This window comes from Hypanus sabinus, chromosome 1 (genome assembly GCF_030144855.1).
Source record: "Hypanus sabinus isolate sHypSab1 chromosome 1, sHypSab1.hap1, whole genome shotgun sequence".
Classification (NCBI taxonomy): domain Eukaryota; kingdom Metazoa; phylum Chordata; class Chondrichthyes; order Myliobatiformes; family Dasyatidae; genus Hypanus; species Hypanus sabinus.
In genome coordinates this window covers 11,464,166-11,484,658 of record NC_082706.1, presented here as the reverse complement: position 1 = coordinate 11,484,658, position 20,493 = coordinate 11,464,166, and the positions used below count along the sequence as shown (strand labels likewise).

The following is a 20,493-nucleotide window of genomic DNA, read 5'->3' as shown; positions in this document are numbered from 1 at the left end:
TCATCCACCTTCCTCCTCACCTGGTCTCACCTATCACCTGCCAGCTTGTACTCCTCCCCTCCTCCCTCCTCTCACCACCTTATTCTGTCAAAAAATTTCTGCTGCTTTGTCTTCTTCCATTATCTCATTCATTCTCTCTCTCTCACTCTCTCTCTCTCTCTCTCTCTCTCATCTCTCTCTCTCTCATCCCCACCTCTCTCTCTCTCATCCCTCTCTCTCTCTCTCTCATCCCTCTCTCTCTCTCTCATCCCTCTCTCTCTCTCATCCCTCTCTCTCTCTCATCCCTCTCTCTCTTTCATCCCCATCCTCTCTCACTCTCAGTCTCTCATCACCCTCTCTCTCCCTCTGTTTCTCTCATCCTTTCTCTCTCCCTCTCGCTCTCATCCCTATGAGCTTTCTCTCTCTCTTCCCCTCTCTCACTTCCTCTCCCTCTCCTGCCCCCTCAACTTCTCCCCTTCCCCCTCACCCCTCTCTGCCCTCCCCATTCCTCCCCCTCTCCCCTTCTTCCCCTCCCCTCCTCCCTTCCCCTCTCCATCTCTCTATTTCTCTCTGTCCCTCTGCCTCCCATGAGAGACCGGAGTATTTTAGGGATCGAGGCGGTCATATGAGAGAACAGGTAAAAGCTGTTCCTGTGCTGTGCGGCTGCACAACTTGAGAGACTATATCTAGCATATTGTTGAATAGATGAGCTAGCCTAAAGGGCAAGGGCTGAATGGCCAACACCAGCTCCTGTTCCTTCCTTAACTACCCTTTGACAGCTACATAAATGCACATTGTTGTAATTGAGCAGCACACACAAAATGCTGGAGGAACTCAGCAGGTTAGGCAGCATCTGTGGAAACGAATAAACTGTCGATGTTCAGTTCTTCAGGACTGGAAAGGGAGGGGAAGATGCCGGAATATAACGGTGGGCAGAGGAGAAGGAGGCTGGCTGAAAGGTGACAGGTGAGGCCAGGTGGGTGGGAAAGGTCAAGAGCTGGAGAAGAAGAAGAAATCTGATAGGAGAGGAGAGTGGACCATGGGAGAAGGGGGAGAATGAGGGACACCTGGGGGTGGTGACAGGCAGGTGAGGAGGAGAGGTTAGAGACCAGAGTGGGAAATAGAAGAAGTGGGGGGGGGGGGAAATAAAAATTACCAGAAGGAGAAATCAATGTTCATGCCATCAGGTGGGAAGCTACCCAGATGGAATATAAGGTGTTGGTCCTCCACTCTGAGAGTGGCCTCATTGTGGCATGAGAGGAGGTCATGGACTGACATGTCAGCATGGGAATCAGATTCGGAATGGAGGTATTTGAAAAGGCGGTCCCCAATTTACATTCAGTCTCATCTCTATAGAAGAGGCTGCATCAGGAGCACCAGATACGATAGATGACTCTAACACATTCGCAGGCGCAGTGTTGCCTCACCTGGAAGGACTGTTTGGGGCCCTGAATGGAGGTGTATGGGCAGGTGTAGCGTTTCTCCCGCCTGCGGGGATAAATGGACAAGGGAATCACGGCAGGGGTGAACTTGCCAAAACTGAGCTGGGCCCTCGGCAGTCTTTCAAAGTTTGAAGTAATCTTTGCACGAGACTGGACTAAAGTACAAGCCAATCTTACGTAGACATCAATGGGCTGATTTTGCACGCAGGTCCAGATGAGGAGGACACCTCGGCAGGGATTTCTCCCCTGAAGACCCCCCTCACTTCGCCAGCTAAGTCACCCACATCTCCCAGGTCACCAGGAGGTAAGTCATGGATGGGTCGGTCCCTGTTAGTTCAAAAGATGGATCATTGCGTTTGATATAGTAAACATATCAATGACCTTGAAAGGATTGGTCAGAAATCTCTCATCTATTCCCTGCGTAGATACCCGTCTGTTACTCCCAATATGGACTCTGGAATGTGCATATATAGTTTCCAGTGTAGATTTGCAACCTATCATTCCCAGTATACAGTCCGATATCTTCTTGAATCTGAAATTCTGGTATTTTCTGTTTAATTGGTTATTATTTCTCAACAGGGTTTCCTTGCAGGTTTGAAGCTTCAGTGTGTCTTTGCTCGCTGCTGTGTTTACTTGCCTTGTCTTGTGTGTTGTGATTTCTCCGCACTCTTTTCCAATGGGAAATAAGAAGCATTTTTTTCCTTCCGCAGCCAGCAGCCTTGCTTTCCGTCCCCTTCAGCTCCGAGGCTGACGCACGGTCTCTGACCGCAGGTCAGCTGCCGCTCGGGGCCGGTTCCCTCTCTGACCCTGAGCTCGTGCGTTCTCTCGTCACCAGAGCTGTTGCTCTTCCTGTAGGCCAACGCCAATACTTGGCTGTTGGCGGTTCTCTGACTCAGCTCTGCCCCATGGGGTCGGACTTTGATTCTCTCCTGCGAGTGGCTAGCGGACGTGAAGTGGTGGGGAGATTGAGTGCATCACAGCCAAGCCCCAGGCGACAGCTCACAGGTTGGGAATTCGGGGGTCTTGGCCGTCTCTGCGGGCTGCGGAAATGGTTCCGATTCTCAGCGCATTCCTCCAACCCACACACGCGCGTCAGGCCAGTGACCTCAGCATGAAGCGAAAGCAGAGGCGGCTCGTGTGCCGGGTCACAAAACCACACAGCACAGGAACAGGCCTTGCAGCCCATCGACTCTGTGCCGGCCAAGATGCACCCTCTTTTTACACTGAACCACTCTAACCCATTCTGTTCTCCTACTATTCCCACAAATCCCCCTCACCTACACGCTTGGAGATGGTCAAAACCCCAGAATTCTCGCTGTCATTTCCCAACACAGATTCCACCCCTCGCCTAAGCACTCGCAAAATTTACAGCAGCCAACTTAACCCACCACCCCACAGGCCTTCGGGAAAGCGGAGCACCCGCTAGCTTTGACATTCTCCTGATTTGGTGAACTGCGCCACCTTACACTCCAGCCTCTACCGGCATCCCCAGACAGACCGGCAGCTCAGGTGAAGGCCCTTCGGCCCACCGTCTCTGCACTGTCCATTCAGTAACCATCCCATTTTCCATTTTGCACCCCACCCTCTGCAGCTCCCTGCTTCTAGAGCCCTACCCCCACCAGTGCAGCCTTACAGCTGACAACTAACCCTCCAATTCACACGTCTCCTGCTTCCCAGAGGGCTCACGTAATCTTCCCTAGTAACAGGTGAAGCTTTTAACAAAGCTTTCTGGTGAATTTCAGGACAAGCCGTGACCACTTGATTAGAGATGTTGAAGTGGGGGTGTCACCTCTAGTGTTCAAATGAGTAGAAATTCTAGACAAAACCAAATGCTGAGGTTGTTTTCCCCTCAGAGTTGACTCACACTTTTCTGTCCACATTCCTGTTTGTCAGGGGGTCCAGGGCAAGTGCCTCTCACTGTGTGAAGCTTCTGGGGGGGAGGCAAAAAGGGAGGGCTTCTCTGTTTGACTGAAATACAATGCTTCTCCATTCTTTGTGGTTGTGTGCTGATGTCTCCTGCTTTTCAAACGTGGCCATCTTGTTCCATTCTTGTTCTCTTTTTTTTCCCCCCTTCCGTTTGGCTCACGCTAAAAGGAGTTCCACATGACACTGAGTACTTGTCATTGTAGTAAGTATACTATTCAACCCACTCCCCACCCCTCCGTGCTATCACCCCGAGAGTCCTCAATCCCCTCTCCTCACCACCCCTTGCAATCCTCGATATTCCCCTCCCCGGCCCCTGTGGCGCAGCAGGGACGGCATTGCTGGTTCTGTAGGTTCACTTGCTTCCGAAACGAGGGCACGGGGAGGCCATGCGTCCTAAACCACTGCCTGGCGTTCTGCTGCTCCTCGGTTCAGCTCGACGTTGCCCCTCACTCAGTACCAAGGCTCCGGGAGCACTGTCCTGTGCATTATTGTCCGATTGACACCTTTCCCACCATAATAATAGTGGGCAGCCGCTGATCCCAGGGGTTTAATGGGTTTGAGCCTCCGGTGGAATGTGTCCTCTGGGTGGGAAGATTTGAAGAACCGGCTGTCGCCCCAACAGTAGGTTCCCCTTCTCTACGTCATTGGTGTAGTCCAAGGGAAAGGCAAGCACCGATACAGCTTGGCACCAGTGTCATTGAATACCATACCACAGAAGTTAAAAAGTATCACAGTCCAGGCCCTTCGGCCCACAGTGTTTTGCTAACCTCTTAACTTACCCTATGATCAATCCACAAAACTTTTCATTTTTCTTTCATCTATGTGACTGTCTAAGTCTCTAATGTATCTGCCTCTACCGCCACCCCTAGGAGTGTGTTCCATGCACCTAACACTCTCTGTACAAAAAAACTACCTCCAATCACTTTAAAATTACACCGCTTGTATCACCCATTTCTGGCCACTCTATCTATGCCTCTTATCATCTTACACAGCTCTGTAAAGCTCTAACCTCTCATTCTCCTTCACTCCAAAGAGAAAAGCTCCAGCTCGCTCAACCCATACTCACAAGACAAGCAGTCTTATCTGGGCAGCATTCTGTAAATCTCTTCTGCACCCTCTCTAAAGCTTCTACATCTATCCTATAATGAGGCGACCAGAACTGAGCACAATACTCCCAAGTACGGTCTAACCAGAATTTTATAGAGCTGTAACATTACCTTGCAGTTTCTTGAGCTCGATTTCCTGACTGATAAAGGCCAACACACCATACGCCTTCTTAACCACCTGATCAACTTGTGCGGCAACTTTGAGGCATCACCTGTGGACGTGGTCTCCAAGATCCCTTTGTTCTCTGAACCCGCTAGGAATCCTGCCATTAACCCTGTACTTTACCCTCAAAGTGAATCACTCCACACTTCTCTGCCCTGCTCAGTATCCTGTCATTGTCCTACTGTAGCCTATGACAGCCTTCAGTACTATCCACAGCGCCACCAACCCTCGTGTCATCTGCAAATCGGTGACCTCTGCTTTCACCAAGTTTGCTCGTGACTCCCACACACACACAATGCAGGGGAGGAATTATAAAGGCTTTATGCTGTTTAGGCATTTTGAAAAGTTTAATTCTGTTGAACATGGGATTAATTTGGATGTTGAAATTGGGTTTTGATTATTGTAACATCGGATGAGTGGATTAGCAAGCCACAATGCCTAGACGGACATCACTTGCGAATGAACGCCGAGCAGATTTATCCTGGGGCCATCTACTCACAATTCAATAATTTCTTGCATTTCAATGTCTATGAATAGAATAGAAAAGGAAATATTGCCCAAATACTTTGCACCATCGTTTCACTTCTGGGATGGAGAGGGGAGTTGGGGGTGGGGTGACAATCCTAGATGAATGGGATAAAACTGCCCTCTGGATACTTGACTGTGACATTACTCACTAATCATAACACAAATGTAGAGCATAGAACAGTACAGCACAGTACAGGCCCTTCAGCCTTTGACCTTTTAACCTACAAGATCAATCTAACCCTTCCCTCCCACCTAGCTCTCCATTTCTCTATCGTTCATGTGCCCGTCTAAGAGTTTCCAAATGTCTCAGCGATTACCACTACCTCTTGCACTGTACCTACCGCTCTTTGTGTAATAAAAAGAAATACCCCTTAAACTTCCCTTCACTCACCCTAAAAGGATATCATAAGAATGTGAGACATGGGAGCAAAATCAGGCCATTCAGCCCATCGAGTCTGCTTCTCCATTTGATCATGCCTGATTTAATACCCCTCTCAACCCCATTTTCCTCATGCCCTTTGACTCTCTTACTAATCAAGAACCTACCAACCTCCACTTTAAATATACTCAGTGAATTAGCCTCCACAGCCGTCTGTGGCAATGAAATCACAGAATCACCACTCTCTAGCTAAAGGAACTCCTCCTCAAAGGATGCCATTCTATACTGAGCCATGACCCGCTTGCGCTAGACTTTCCCTCTACCTCAGATATATCCTCGGCTATATGAGTGTCAGGGTGGAGATATGTCTCTACTAAAAGAACTGTAAGGATCTCCTTCCCTCTGCTAGCTTGCAGATCACCCTTGGGCAAGGTGTAGCACCCGCTGGGCTGCCCACACCCCCCCCAACCCTGAACAGGGTCATATCAAGCCATGAGCAGCTGGTGTACATCACAATTCCTGGTTATATGACCACTGACGCACTGACACCAGGCAGACAATCTCTGACGGGTATTGATAATGGCTGGGGTTACCCGTCTTGTAAAGACGCTGCCCAGAAGAAGGCAATGGCAAACCCACTTATTAAGGAATATTTGCCAAGAACAACCATGGTCATGGAAAGACCGTGGTCACCCACATCATACGACATGGCACATAACGAGCAAATCCTCTGGTATTAGCCATTGCGTCCTGGGATAAAGTTGCTGGCTGTCCGCTCTATCTATGCCTCCTATCATCTTACATACCTCTCTCATCCTCTTTCATTCCAAAGAGGAAAGCCCTAGCTCGCTCAACCTTTCCTCATTAGACAGACATGCCCCAAAAAGTTGAGCCTGGTTCATTGAAACAATGAGCTTGGTCAGTGCCTTGCTGACCAGGGAACTGCTTCAATAGGGGGCGCTCTTACAGGGTCCATCTTGCTCCATTATGCTCAGCTTTATCTTGCGTACGGTGCATCTCATCCCAGAATTGATCCCCACTCCCGACCGGTTTTCCCTTCCCATAGGCTAGTTGGAACAACCTCCTCCTCGACCCCCTCTCACCTGTCCCTGCGACGTTGGACAGTTCCGCGTCTCCTTGCATGCCTACTTTCTTCATCGTGTGCTTGCAGATTAATTTGCTAAAGTCCCTCAATCCCATTAACCGCTTTCTTCCACTGCCATTATCTCAAACGACGGCTGCATGCTCAACTGACACTGGGGAAAGAGGCGTAATGATGATGGCTCCCTTCAAACTGGGGCCAGGAAAAGGGGGAGGTGCAACTGTTCCGTTGTGTTGTTCTGCGCTGTGGCAGAAAGACCACATGGTAACATGCCAGTTGAGTCTATGCACATCTTCCAGAAGTCAGAGATGTTTCATTCAGAGTGCAGCCCAATAATAGAGCCGAGATGACTCTATTACTAAGTACATTGTGGCACAGGTCTCGCACCATGATTATTTGGACCCAATTTGTTGAAGATGGCCAAATGTCACTTTAGTTTCAGTTTAGGTTGCATGTGAAGTCTACCCCAAATTTTTCTGCAAAAAATTGGCCTTTGGAGATTGGCACTCAGTTCCATCCGGCATCGCCATATTGCAGCTCTGAGCTTTTCTGCTTTTCTCTTCCCTTTAAGAAACCAAGCCGTGCAAAGGCTCGGAGGCGCCAGATGACGCCGAGACGGTAGCCCCTGAGGAGGTGTCCAATGGGAAGGAGGAGGACCAGACTGTGGATGAGCAGCTGAGTAAAGGCATGCAACAAGTGACGACCAACGTGGAGAACGGCACCGAGCCGCCCGTGAAACCGGCCAAGGACAAGACGGAGTCCGTGACCAGCGGCCCTCTCTCGCCCGAAGGCTCCCCTTCCAAGTCTCCATCCAAGAAGAAGAAGAAGTTCCGCACCCCGTCTTTCCTGAAAAAGAGTAAAAAGAAAGAGAAAACAGAGTCCTGAATTGGGGGGGGGGGGGGTGGAGTAAATGTATACAACAACTTGCCAAACAGAGAACCTTGGTGTAGACCAGCTTCATCAATTGAGTGCACCAATTCTTGTCACACTTGCACAGTTGACAATGCGGACTGGCAAAACAGTACCACCTACCTGAACACAGAGGGCCTGAATTTCACTGCTCATTGGTTTCACGCCTCTTGTTTAACGCATTTTACAATCTGCATTATTTTAATGAGTCAGGGTCCCATTCTTCTTTAATGGGTCGGTGATTTAGTTAAAACTCTGCAGACAGAAGCGCAGTGCACCCAGATGAATTTCTTTCCGCCTTGCCGTGCCCTACTCCACGCAGCAGACCTGGTCACAGGCCTGGCTCTTATGTCCGCAACACTGGCTGTGCTGAGTGAACGGCATGCAGTGCCATTGGATGTGGTGGGTAAATTGTTCAAACGGATGCCTTAAGCTGATCCCCTGGACTTCAATGAATGGCAGTGAGAACGGAGGGTGTTCTACCGGAGGGGAAGAATGTGTGCAGTTGAGGCAGAGGGAGAACCCGCAGAATCCTAACTTACTCACTAATTGTCCGTTACACCGCTGGCGTTTGGGGCAGCAATGAAGATCCTCCATCTCCGGCGGGGTTCAGGGCTTCCTTCATCATGTCAGTTTTCACTACTGTGGGTCACGCAAGTCCTGGGTGGGGTCTCAGGAATACTGTCACACTCAGATGCAGAAGGATTCTTCATTGCTGTTTCCATAACAATTTCATTTTACCAATCAGGGTTGTTGGCCCTGAGCTGAACCTCCAAACCTGGAGGACCGGTGGACCACTCTTAGTTTGGCCTCGACCCTTTGACCTGTTTGGCATGGGTGACCCTACCAAGAGCCAAAGCACAAGGCCCTGATTCCAGCCAACATAGCTCTCCATGTTATTGAGGCACACAAGCCTCCAAATCCTACAACAAAGTTGCAGTCCTCCTAGAGGACAGAATCCTGCGTGTTATATTTAATGACACGGTCATTGGAGCTCAGCAGAAGGTAAAGAACAGGTGATTTAAAGACCAAATAAGCAGAACATCTCAATAGTGGAAAGGTGGTGTGCTTCAATAAATTCAGAAAGGAAGGAGGTGGACTGAGCAGTTAACTAATGGGATTTACCAATCAGACCTGCCCTGAAGACTGCTTGGTCATTGTGTAATGAGGGACATGGTTGGGTGCCTAACAGTTGAGTGTTTATGAAGTTCACTATTTCAGTGAAATCCATGCTGTTTTGCGCAGTCTGTCTGTCTTTGATAGCAAAAGATCCCCCATGATGAACCGGCCCGAGGGGCAACTTCTTCCTTCAGAGCACGGTGTGTATATGAATAAGCTGCCAGCAGAAGGTGGTAAATTTGGGGCAGATTTGGTAAAAGCATTTAGACAGTTCCATGGATAGGAAGGGTTTAGAGCAGGGATTCCCAACCTGGGGTTCGTGATCCCCTTGCTTAATGGTATTGGTCCATGGCATAAAAAAGGTTGGAAATCTTTGGTTTATAGAGATAGGGATCAAACACAGGCAAACAGGTCCAGTTTCATGGGCATTGATGAGCTGGGCTGAATGACCTGTTTCCATGCCGCGTTACTCAATAGCTCAGTTACTTTGCCTGGACGAATTGCTCCTATTATTGCATCCAAAGATGGGCATTTGATTCCAGAGCTGAAACCACTCGTGGACTGTTTCACCTCTTGATGGAAATTGGACCAGGCACCCCTTGTGGCCAGGACACTGTTTCTGACAGGGTGGGTGGGATAAAGTCATTCCTTTTGGAGTGTTGCTGGAGAACTTGGAGCATACTATCCTGTCACTGAGACTGCCCGAATTTCCCTGTGCACCACCTAGCTAGTGTGGCTGTCAGAAGGGTAACCCAGCCAGCCCCATCATTGGGCCCTCACCTGTTGACCCCCATCTCCTTGAACTCCAATATAAGGCTCTGCAACAGAACCTCCCACCACCACCAGCACCCCCCCCCCCCCAAGTCAGTGATCCCCTTTCCCACGTTTTCCCAATCCATCACTATATCAGTATCCTGGTCATTCCTGTCAACCTTGCCCCAAACCATCAACATCTCTCTCGCCCCAGTTCTCGGCCATCCCCAAATCCAGGCACGGAGCAGGACTGTAGGACTGGAACTGGAATTGGTTTATTATGCCACATGTACCAAGGTACAGTGAAAAGCTTGTCTTGCATACTGTTTGTGCAGATCAGTTCATGACAATAGTGCATGGAGGTCGAGCAAGATGAAACAATAACAATAGTGTAATAGTTACAGAGGAAGTGCAGGGCAGGTAGACAGTACAGAGCAAGATCACAATAAGATTGACTCTGAGGTCAGGAATATCTTAACAGACTAGTGACCAATTCAATGTGGAGGAAGCTGTCTTTGAACCTGGGGGTATGTGTTTTCAGACATCTGTAACCTCTGCTCAATGGAAGAGGGGAGAAAAGATATTGTCCAGGGTGGGTGGGGTCTTTGATTCTGCTGTCTGCTCTACTTATGCAGCCAGAAGAATAGAGAGACTCCATGGAGAGGGAGATGGGTTTCCATGGATGTGCTGAGCACTGTCCACAACTCCCTGCAGTTCCCTTTGGTCATGGGCAGAGCCGTTGCGGTACCAAGGATGCTTTCAATGGTACATCAGTAAAAATTGGTAAGGGTTGACAGGGTATGCCAGATTTCTTTAGTCTCCTGAGGAATTAGAAGCGCTGGTGAGCTTTCTTAGACAACAGCCTGTGTGACGGAGCAGTCCTGTGCATAGTGAAGCTGGAAGATCGATAATCCTGTCTGAAGCTCAGCAATGCCTTGTATCTGACATGATTGATCTTCCAAAGGAAGGAATGAATCAAGTTCGATGTGTCTTCTGGCATTGTGCAGCTACTGCTGTTACCCAAGAAAGCGTCAAAAATACCCTCTGAAGTACGCGCAATATTCTTAAAAGGTGCAGGGACTTTAATGTTGTTTCCACAGGCCCCTTCAACATGTTATTCCCAAATTGTCCCATTCCTTAACCAATAATTGCTCTTAATCGCCTAGCAATGAACTCCCTTCTGGGTTATAACTTGGATTTGGCAATAATGATCTGAGTTTCTTCAGAAGTCAAGATTGAGGCATAACACTTGGTATTTAATGTTGTTTATTAAGTGTTATAAGAACAAAAAGCGGGCAAAGAAGAGACAAAGAAAAAGAAAAATTTAAAGTTGATTTATTATCAAAGTATGCATATGTCACTATATACTACATTGAGATTAACTTTCATGCAGGTATTCACAGTGGAGCAGAGAAATACAATAGAATCAAAGAAACATTACACACAAAGACTGACAAACAACCAGTGTGCCAAAGAGGGCAAACTGTGCAAATTAAATATGCATAAATAAGTAAAAAAATATTACTGAGCATGAGTTGTAGCGTCCTTGAAAGTGAGTCCAAAAGTTGTGGAGTTGGTTCAGAGCTGCAATGAGTGAAGCTGACCACACTGATTTAGGAGCCTGAAGTTTGATGGGTAATAACTGTTTCTGGACCTGGTGGTGCAATTATTACCCTTCAAAGAGCCACGGTTGACTTATACTCAGGCTGGAGAAAAACAAAATTCTGCACCCATTCCTAACTGATTCTAAATGGGGCTGAAATGACCTAGAAGCACTGTTTTCCTCTATGTTTTCCCACAACCTCTTTCCTGCTGCACTCAATGAATGTTGCTGAAACCATAGGAGCATTGTCAGAGTCTTAAATGGGGCAACTGTCTTAGCTGAAGGAATCCCCAGAGATATTATGAAAGGGACCATAATTAAATATTAGTGGCCCACAGGGCAGAATTCCAACAGGACATCGGGGCCCGGGACGGGGTTAGGCTAAAGTTTCTCTGAGCCACTCTCACTGCACCTCTCCAGATCACTGGAATAACTCCGGTGTCTCAAAGGAGATCCACCATCATCCAAGCTGCACTTTTGAACTTTTGAACTTTGTCGAGGGAAATATTTGTTCAGTGATCACACCTGTGCTCAGCTCCAAAGGTCGGGGTTCAAGTCCTACTGTCAAAACTCAAATTTGAAAATAAACGAGGAAATGCGTTCCTGTCTGAGGCTATTGTTTCTGAATGAGTTAAGGTCACACGTGATGTCAAGTAAATGCAAAATAAATTCCGCAAAGCTAATCAAAGACAGGGAGCCTTCCTCAGAGAGCTGGATATCATTTATCCTTAAGAAAATTCCAAAGTAAATTCAAGCAATCTGCTGGAGGATCTCAGTGCATCGAGCAATATCTGTGGGCGGTAAGGAATTGTTTACATTTTAACTCAAAATGCGACAGTTCTTAAATATGTTAGGGGCATTTAAGAATCTCTTAGATGAGAAGCTTTCATGTGGATAAGAGGTATTTAAGAAGCTCTTAGGCATGTGATGAAAGAAAAGTGGAAGTCTATGTAGGAGGGAAAGGTTAGATTGAATTTAAGAGTAAGTTAGGCCAGCACAATATTGTGGGCCGAAGGGCCTGAACTCTACTGTAATGTTCTATGCTCTAATTCCTTTTCTCCTATTGATTCTGCTCAATTGCTGAGTCTTTTTTAAATTTTATTTTATTTGGAGATACATTGTGAAACAGCCTCTTCCAGCGCAGGTCTCACTGCCCAGCAACCCCCGATTTAACCCTAGCCTAATTACAGGACAATTTCCAATGACTGATTAACTTACCCAGTACATCTTTGGGCTGTGGGAGGAAACAGGAGCACCCAGAGGAAAACCAACACAGTCACGGCGGGGTGGGGGGGGGGGTGTGGATGTACAAACTCCTTACAGATGGCCGAACTCCACTGCCCTTAGCTGTGATAGTGTCACACTAACAGCAACTCCGTTCTCTTGCATTTCCGAAGCAGGTTACCTGATCACTTTGCGGCAGCATGCTGTGCACATTGAGTTCCCACGTTTCCACCAAGGGAGAGGTCATCTGCTCTTCGAGTGCTTTGCCACATCTTGCAGATGTTAAAGTGATAGCGGGAATGCATGTCCTTCTCTGCTGCTCAGCTCTGGTGGCCAGTGGGTGGCAGAGAGGGGCAGATGCTGGGTGACATTTTCTGTTCCGTCACGTTGCAAAGTTATTGAAACCCAAGAAAAATGGCTTCAAGCTGGGTTGCTCCGGAAGAATCAATAAACAAGAAACTAAAAGGAACTCAGCAAATAAGGCAGCATCTTTGAAGGAAAATGGACAATCAATGTTCTGGATCTAGACTCTTCTTCTGTCTTCAGATTTGGATTGATGTATCGCAGTGTATTGAAGCATACAGTGAAAAGTGTTGTTTACATTAACAACCAACACACCTATGGATGAGCTGGGGGTAGCCCATAAGAGTCACCACACTTTCTGCCGCCACTGATCTTGTTACTGGCACTTGGGACAACAATGAAGGTTCTCCATCTCTGTCTGTCCATACCATCGCACACAGATACAGAAGGGTTCTTCATTGCTGTTTTCATAAGTTTTTTTGAGCAACCAGGGTTGTTAGCCTTGAACCTGGAGGACGGGTGGGCCTCAACCCTTTGACCTGTTTGGCATGGGTGACCTTCTTTGCTGCCCCAGCCAACAAGGCCCTGACTCAAGCCAACATAGCTCCCCAGGTCACTGAGGCGCACAAGCCTCCAAACCCTGCAGCAACGTTGTGGTCCTCTTGGAGGTGCCGCTAACATACCTTGCTCACAATTCCCTCCATGGATGCTGCCTGACCTGTTGAGTTCTTCCAGCTTTTTGTATGTTTCTCTAAATACTAGCATGTGCCTCGGTATTGCTGAAGGAAGATTGTTACATAGGACTTGCCATCTAGTGCTTTTTGAGTTTGTAGTCACTGTTGGGCACGGCGTTGACCTGCAGAACTTCATCATCCCTTCACTTCCACAGGAACATGTCATCATTAAGGAGATGAAAGCACCCTGTAAACCTCAATGCTCTGCGCAAATGGTTTCGGAATTACTTGCTCCAGATTTTGATTGTTACATCAGACAGTGTGATCTGTGAGTTAATCCTTCACTGTCTGTATGGCAACATCTTCAAATCAGCCCTGGTTTTGAACCTCCCTTTCTCAATCTGCTCTTCTCCTTGCGCTATACCTTAAAACGATTCCAAAAGTACCTTTCCAAAGTCAATATTCCCAGTATTAGAACACACTGCACGGATTACATACAATTTCTTCTCACTATATGTTTGACCACAATTTCCATTGTTGGGCACCTTCCAACTCCCATTCTACACCAGGAAACACATTTGAGATTACGGACATTAATGAAATGCAAACCAAATATTAAATCCAGAGCTTATTGTCATTGATATTTATGCCTTTGATGTATAATAAACCATTGATTCGAACTTCCTACTGATTGCAACCATAGCACTTAAAATGAAAGGTATATTGTCCCAAGAATCAGTGCAATCCCCTGTGGTTGTTTATAGAGAATTGTGTTACTTGTGCCGTCTATGTCTGACAATCCTTGCCGAGCACCATGAACCAATGTAATGTATATGGCTTGATGTCAATATATAGGATAAAGAAAAAAATGTTGGTGCATTGCATTTGGTGCCTCACTATGATCTGGCTACCTGTAAATGCTCATCTGTTTCTGCTCGATGTGTGCCTAGGTCTTTGTATTCTAATATTCTGCACTGTAATTAAAATGAACCTGGAACTGCCTAATCTAAAGCTATCTTGTCGTTTTATCATGATCATCGGCAAGGTGAACAGAGGATGCCAAACTGTGGCAAGTCCACCTCCAGCACAAGGGTACACCTGATTTCATAAGATAAGGCCATAAGATGTAGGAGCAGAATTGGGCCATTTGGCCATCAAGTCTGTTCTGCCAATTCATCATGCTGATCCGGTATCCCTCTCAGCCCCAATCTTCTCCCTTCTCCCCCTATCCCTTCATGCCCTGACTAATCAAGAATCTATCAACCTCTACCTTAATGATTTGGCCTCCTGTGGTAAAGAATTCAACAAATTCACCGCTCTCTGGCTGAAGAAATTCCTCCTCACCTCCATTCTAAAAGGACACCCCCCCCCCATTCTGAGGCTGTGTCTTCAGGTCTTCAATTCCCCCACCATAGAAAAACTTTTTCCATATCCACTCTATCGAGGCTTTTCAACATTCAATGAGGTCACCCCTTTTTCTTCTGAATTTCAGTGAGTATAGGCTAACAGCCATCAAACACTTGCCATATGACAAGCTTTTCAATCCCAGAATCATTTTTGTGAACTTCCTTTGAACAATCTCCAATGTCAGCTCAACCTTTCTTAGATAAGGGGCCCAAAACTGCTCACAATCCTCCAAGTGAGACCTCAACAGTGCTTTATAAAGCCTAAGCATTACATTCTTGCTTTTATATTCTAGTCCTCTTGAAATGAATGCTAATATCACATTTGCCTTCCTCACCACTGACTCAACCTGCAAATGAACCTTTAGGGAATTCTGCAGAATGGCCCCCAAGTCCCATTGCACCTCATATTTTTTGAATTTTCTCTCCATTTAGAAAATAGTCAACCCTTTTATTTCTACTACCGAAGTGCATGACCATACACTTCCCGACACTGTATTCCATCTGCCACATCTTTGCCCTTTCTCCTAATCTGTCTCAATCTTTCTGTAGCCTCAAAACTACCTGCCCCTCCACCTATCTTTGTATCGTATGCAAACTTGGCCACAAAACCATCAATTCTATCATCTAAATCACTGACATTTAACATAAAAGGAAGTGGTTCCAAAACAGACCCCTGTGGAACACCACTAGTCACTGGCAGCCAACCATGGATCTGGATGTGTTGAGTTGGGCGGATGAGGGCAGACAGCATTAGGCCAGGGTAGGGTGTGGACTGTGATTTTTTTTTAACTGAATGACACTGAAATTTGTTTTGTGTGAGGCTTTTATTTGTAGAGTTTTGCATTTGGAAAAGGTTCTATCCCCGAAATGAGGAGTTCCCAACCGTTTTTTATGCCATTCCAATACCATTAAGCTAGCGGTCCATGGTCCCCAGGTTGGAAATCCCTTCCCTAAATATAAATTAGTAGCACAGTACCATAGTGGTTAGCGGGACGATTTACAGTACAAGCGAACCGGGTTCAATTCCCACCACTGCCTATAAGGAGTTTGCATGTTCTCCCCGTCACCACATGGGTTTCCTCCCACAGTCCAAAGATGTACTGGCTGGAAGGTTAATTGGTCATTGTAAGTTGTCCCATGATTAGGCTAGGATTAAATTGGGAGATTGCTGGGCAATGCGGCTCAAAGCACTGGAAGAGCCAATTCTGCACTGGATCTCAATAAAACAAAAAATAAAATTGAAACAGAGTAACTCTGAAGTGTAAGACCTGAAATACCCCTGCATTGGGAAGACTGATGGAATCTCTTTTTCCAAATTCACAGTTGCTTAAATTATTGATAATGCAAGAAGATAATCAGGGTATTTGCATTTTGATATTGCAATTATTGAATAATATCATCTACTAAGAACAAGTACAATGAGCAAGATACTAATGAAGGACTTTGTATTTTTTACATTCCTAATTCCTGACAAAAGAGGATTCTCATTGTTCTTGAAATATCTGTTGGAAAATTAGGCCACCAAACCAACATTAGATTGGAGCAGGTTAGTCGACCTCAGCAAATTAGCCAGGCCAATTTATCAGTTATCAATTTGTTCCCACATCTCTTGTTCTTCAACATTAGTGTTTGGGTTGTGATCCGTTTACACACTGCAATAAAACAGGATAATTTATCCAAAAACTCTCAGTGTATGTAAACAGTGAGTGTCTTCTCCAGTTTGATCACTCTGCCATATTTATTGGCCCATATGCTCCCCTTGTGCCACAATGAGGCCACCCTCATGGTGAGAAGCAACACCTTATATTCCTTCTGGGATGTCTCCAACCTGATGGCACGAATATCAATTTCTCCTTCTGGTAAAAAAAATTCCCCCCTCCCTTCTAGTCCCCATTCTGGCCTCCTACCTCTTCTCACCTGCCTATTACTTACCACTGGATCCCCTCATCCTTCCCCTTCTCAGCTGGTCCATTCTCCTCTCTTATCAGATTCTTCCCACTCCAGCCCTTTAATATTCCTACCCACCTGGCTTCATCTATCACCTTCTAGCTATCCTCCTTCACCTCTTCCCCACCTTTTTTATTCTGGCATCTTCCCCCTTCCTTTCCAGTTCTGAAGAAGGGTCTTGGCCCTAAATGTTGTCTGTTTATTAGTTTCCGTGGATGCTGTCTGACCTGCTGAGTTCCTCCAGCATTTTGTGTGTTTTGCAAGAGAAAGGCAACTGCTTTGGTCTAGTTCTTTGTCAATGGTCCTCTGGTACAGTCCAGAGTGAAAGGAGTTTAGGGGCTTAGCTGAGATCAGGAATCCTTGGTTATAGAAATCCAAGGAAGATGTTGTCTGATAAGACGCTCAACTGCAGCTTTATCCATCCTCTCTGTTGGGTTCTGGAGCAGAAATAGGCCATTCATCCCATCAAGAGTGCTCTGCCATTCCATCATGGCTGATTAATTATACTACTTAACCCTACTCACCTGCCTTCACTCATAATCTTTATGCCATTACTCACCCTGACCCTATCAATGTCAGCTTCAAGTATACTCAATGACTTGGCCTCTACAAAGCCTGTGTAATGAATTCCACAGACACACACTGTCTTAAGATATTCCTCCTCTGTTCAGAAAGGAAATCTTTGTATTCTGAGGCTGTGTGCTCTTGTTGTAGACTCTCCCCCTATAAAAAAAATCCTCTCCACACCCACTCTATCTCAGCCTTTCAATATTTGATAAGTTTCAGTCAGATTTCCCCCTTCATTCTTGTAAACTTGAGTGAGTACAGCCCCAGAGCTATCAAACTCTCCTCGTACATTAACCCATTTGTTCCCAGGATCCTCCTCACAAACCTCCTCTGGAACCTCTCCCACGCCAACACATCCTTTCTTAGATAAGGGGTCCCAAACTGCTCACGATAATTTATCGAAACAAACTCCAAGTGAAAGATGTCTGTAGTCATTCTCTAGATATGTGGCCCTGCCTCTTCCCCAGTTTGATCACACTGCCTTATTGATTGCTCACAGCCCCGAGAAGGACAACAATTTTGGTCTAGTCCCTTTGCCAATGGTTCTCTGGTATAACCCAGAATAAAAAGTGTTTAGAGCAGTGATTCCCAGCCTAGGGTCTACAGACCCCTCACTTAATGGTATTGGTCCATGGCATAAAAAAGGTTGGGAACCCCTGGAAAATTTAGAGGAACAGCTAAGATGAGGAACCCTTGAGTATAGGAATCCAGAAGAAGAATATTGTCCAACAAGATGTCCCAATGCCACTTTACACACCATCTCTATCTGCAGAGATGGACAGTGGCATTGTTTCCAAATTTTGTCAGAATGATCCACCAGTTACTTAAAAATATCCATTGGGAGATCATTGGGCAGTCCATTACAGTACAATACCTTAAGCTGCCTTGCTTACAGAGTTCTCAGGAAAAGTTAGAACCAGTGGGTAATGGATTTAGAGAGATGTATCAAGGCTGGGGAAAATATTGAATGGTGGAGGATCAAACAGATGGTAGAGTCTACATCCACAGAGACATGTAAATGCATTAAGGTCATTAATATTTCATACAGGCAACTCTCCTTTGTTAATGGATAGAACATTAGGGTGATTTTGTATTCTGATGTTTCATGTAAGTGTCAGGGAAGAGGCACAAAACCTTTTGCTTCACAATCATTTTATTAAGCGTATATAGAACAAAGGGAACAGTAGCAGAAGGCTTAAAGGCAGGAGACCAAAATGCTAAGAAGATTGAGAAGGTGGCATGGGTTTTAATACCATAAAGATAAGGAAAAATCCCATTCAAATTTATAGATAAGGGTCAACCAAAGAGAAAGCATTTATTCAATATTGCAGTACCAAGTTAACCAATGAGAAAGCACTTAATTAAATAATGTAGAACAAAGAAGCTTCCAGAGTTTTCCAGAATTGTAACTTTTACACCCACTGGAGGCATATTAAACTGTTACATGCAGATAAGAACTACTTAGAATGCAAGCAGCTAATTAATTGCTAATTATTAAACTCAAAAGAAAAAACAATTAAACAGTCTTACGGGTTGCAGAGTGGTGAAACGTCCCTACCAAAGGGAACATAAGGTGCTCCTTCCCTCCGCTACTCTGCAGGTCACCGCTGGGCAACGTGAAGCCATGGGAGCAGGCGATGCACATCACAAGTCCTGGTTATGCAACCACTGATGCCAGGCAGACAGTCTCTGAAGACTATTGATAATGGCTGGGGTCACCCGTCTTGTAAAGTCACTGGACAGAAGAAGGCAATGGTAGACTACTTCTATAGAAAAAAAATTGGCAAGAACAGTCATGGTCATGGATAGAGAAAAGAATAAGAACAACAGCATGAAGGGGGTCTTCCCCACAGGCAATGATCAGTTTAAAGACAGGTGGAAGACCATGTTCAACCATGTCACGACACAGCACAGAATGATGTTGATGATCTGACTCTAGGCTACAATACCTTAAAATGCAGGATACAGACCTACGTGTAATTATTACATTTGGTATTGGGATTTGGGGTTTTACAATATTGCTTCTATTTCAGGACTGTGTCCAGATCATGTATCTTCTAAAGGTGCTCTCGAAGTTGTGGCTCACAGGATTTTACAATTTACAAGAGTGTTGGTGTCGGCCAAGGAAGGAGTATATCTGTCAAGTCACCTCTTATCCTCCTTCCCCACAATGCCTAGCTCACTCAACCAACCCTCACAGGACATGTTCCCTAGTCCAGGCAGCATCCAGCTCCCAAAGTAGGTCCCTGCTTTTGAATTAATTTTCTCTCTCTCCCTCTCTCTCCCTCTCTCTCCCTCTCTCCCCCGCCACCGCCCCCAGATAGTGCAGGAGTTCTAGATTTAATTGACACAGTCTGTAGATTGGGCTCTGTAGTTCACGTCATAATGTGTTTTTGGTTTCTGGTCACTCCTTTTTCTGTTGCCACTTTGGACAATTTTGATTTGGTTCATTATTGTTATATATACCAAGATATGGTGAAAAACTTGTCTTGCCTACTGCTCATATTGTCCAGTGCTTTGAGACATAACAGGACAAGTTAATTACAATGCAGAAAAAAGTATAACAGCTAGAGAGAAAGTGCAGTGCATGTTAACAATAAAGTGCAAAATCATAAGCAGGTAGATTCTGAGATCAAGAGTCTATCTTATCATACAAGAGGTCTGTTCAATAGTCTGATAACAGTGGGATAGAGATTGTCCTTCAGCCTGCTTGTATGCACTTTCAGGCTTCAGCATCTTCTGCACAACGTGAGATGAGTGAAGTGAAAACTGTCCTCACTATATTCCAGTTCTTTTATTTTGAACAAAAGTTTGCAGGTAAAATTTTCAATTTTCCATTCCTCAAGCACCACCCCTACATTTACAGTCATTCAAAGGACTTTGGCCAGAGGCTCTACAACCGAGAATGCGTCTGAACCAGGTGATTTACTGTCACGGTGAGCACTGGCTATGACTGAACCCAGGTGCGGAGGGAAGGCAGGTAGGAAAAAGAGGTTATAGTGTACATACATATACCAACAGAGCATCGGTGAGTCAATCAAGCGGCACTGCGAGACAAATCATTCTCCACACAAGGACCCCATGATGAGTGCTAATCAGGAGTCTGCCTTAAATAATCACAGAATGCAGAAAACCCGTGCCTGACGCAAATACTTCGACAAGATAAAACAGAAAGCACAAGGGCTCAACGACTCTCGTTGATAGCAATTAGGAAATGTCATTGCTGGAGAAATCCAGAAGCCCAATGCTCTATGGCATACTGCAAAGGCCTGCAGGGCTTGTGACAATTACTCACTTGTGGCTAGCCTTTCTGGTACCTCCTCTTCATCAAGTTTTTATCCATTATATTTTCTTTTGCTGAGA

General features: G+C 45.8%; 1 protein-coding gene across 5 annotated transcripts in view; it reads left to right on the top strand.

Moving 5' to 3' along the window:
• Positions 1–14,215, top strand: part of LOC132391401 (beta-adducin-like) — a 142,737-nt gene extending 128,522 nt beyond the window's left edge. For all 5 annotated transcript variants that reach the window (XM_059964579.1, XM_059964550.1, XM_059964571.1 and 2 more), the window contains 2 exons: positions 1,630–1,725; positions 7,197–14,215. In XM_059964579.1, coding sequence (XP_059820562.1) covers positions 1,630–1,725; positions 7,197–7,510 — 410 coding nt within the window. In that variant the 3' untranslated portion in view covers positions 7,511–14,215. The remainder of the gene's footprint in view (positions 1–1,629; positions 1,726–7,196) is intronic.
• The last annotated feature ends 6,278 nt before the right edge of the window (positions 14,216–20,493 follow it).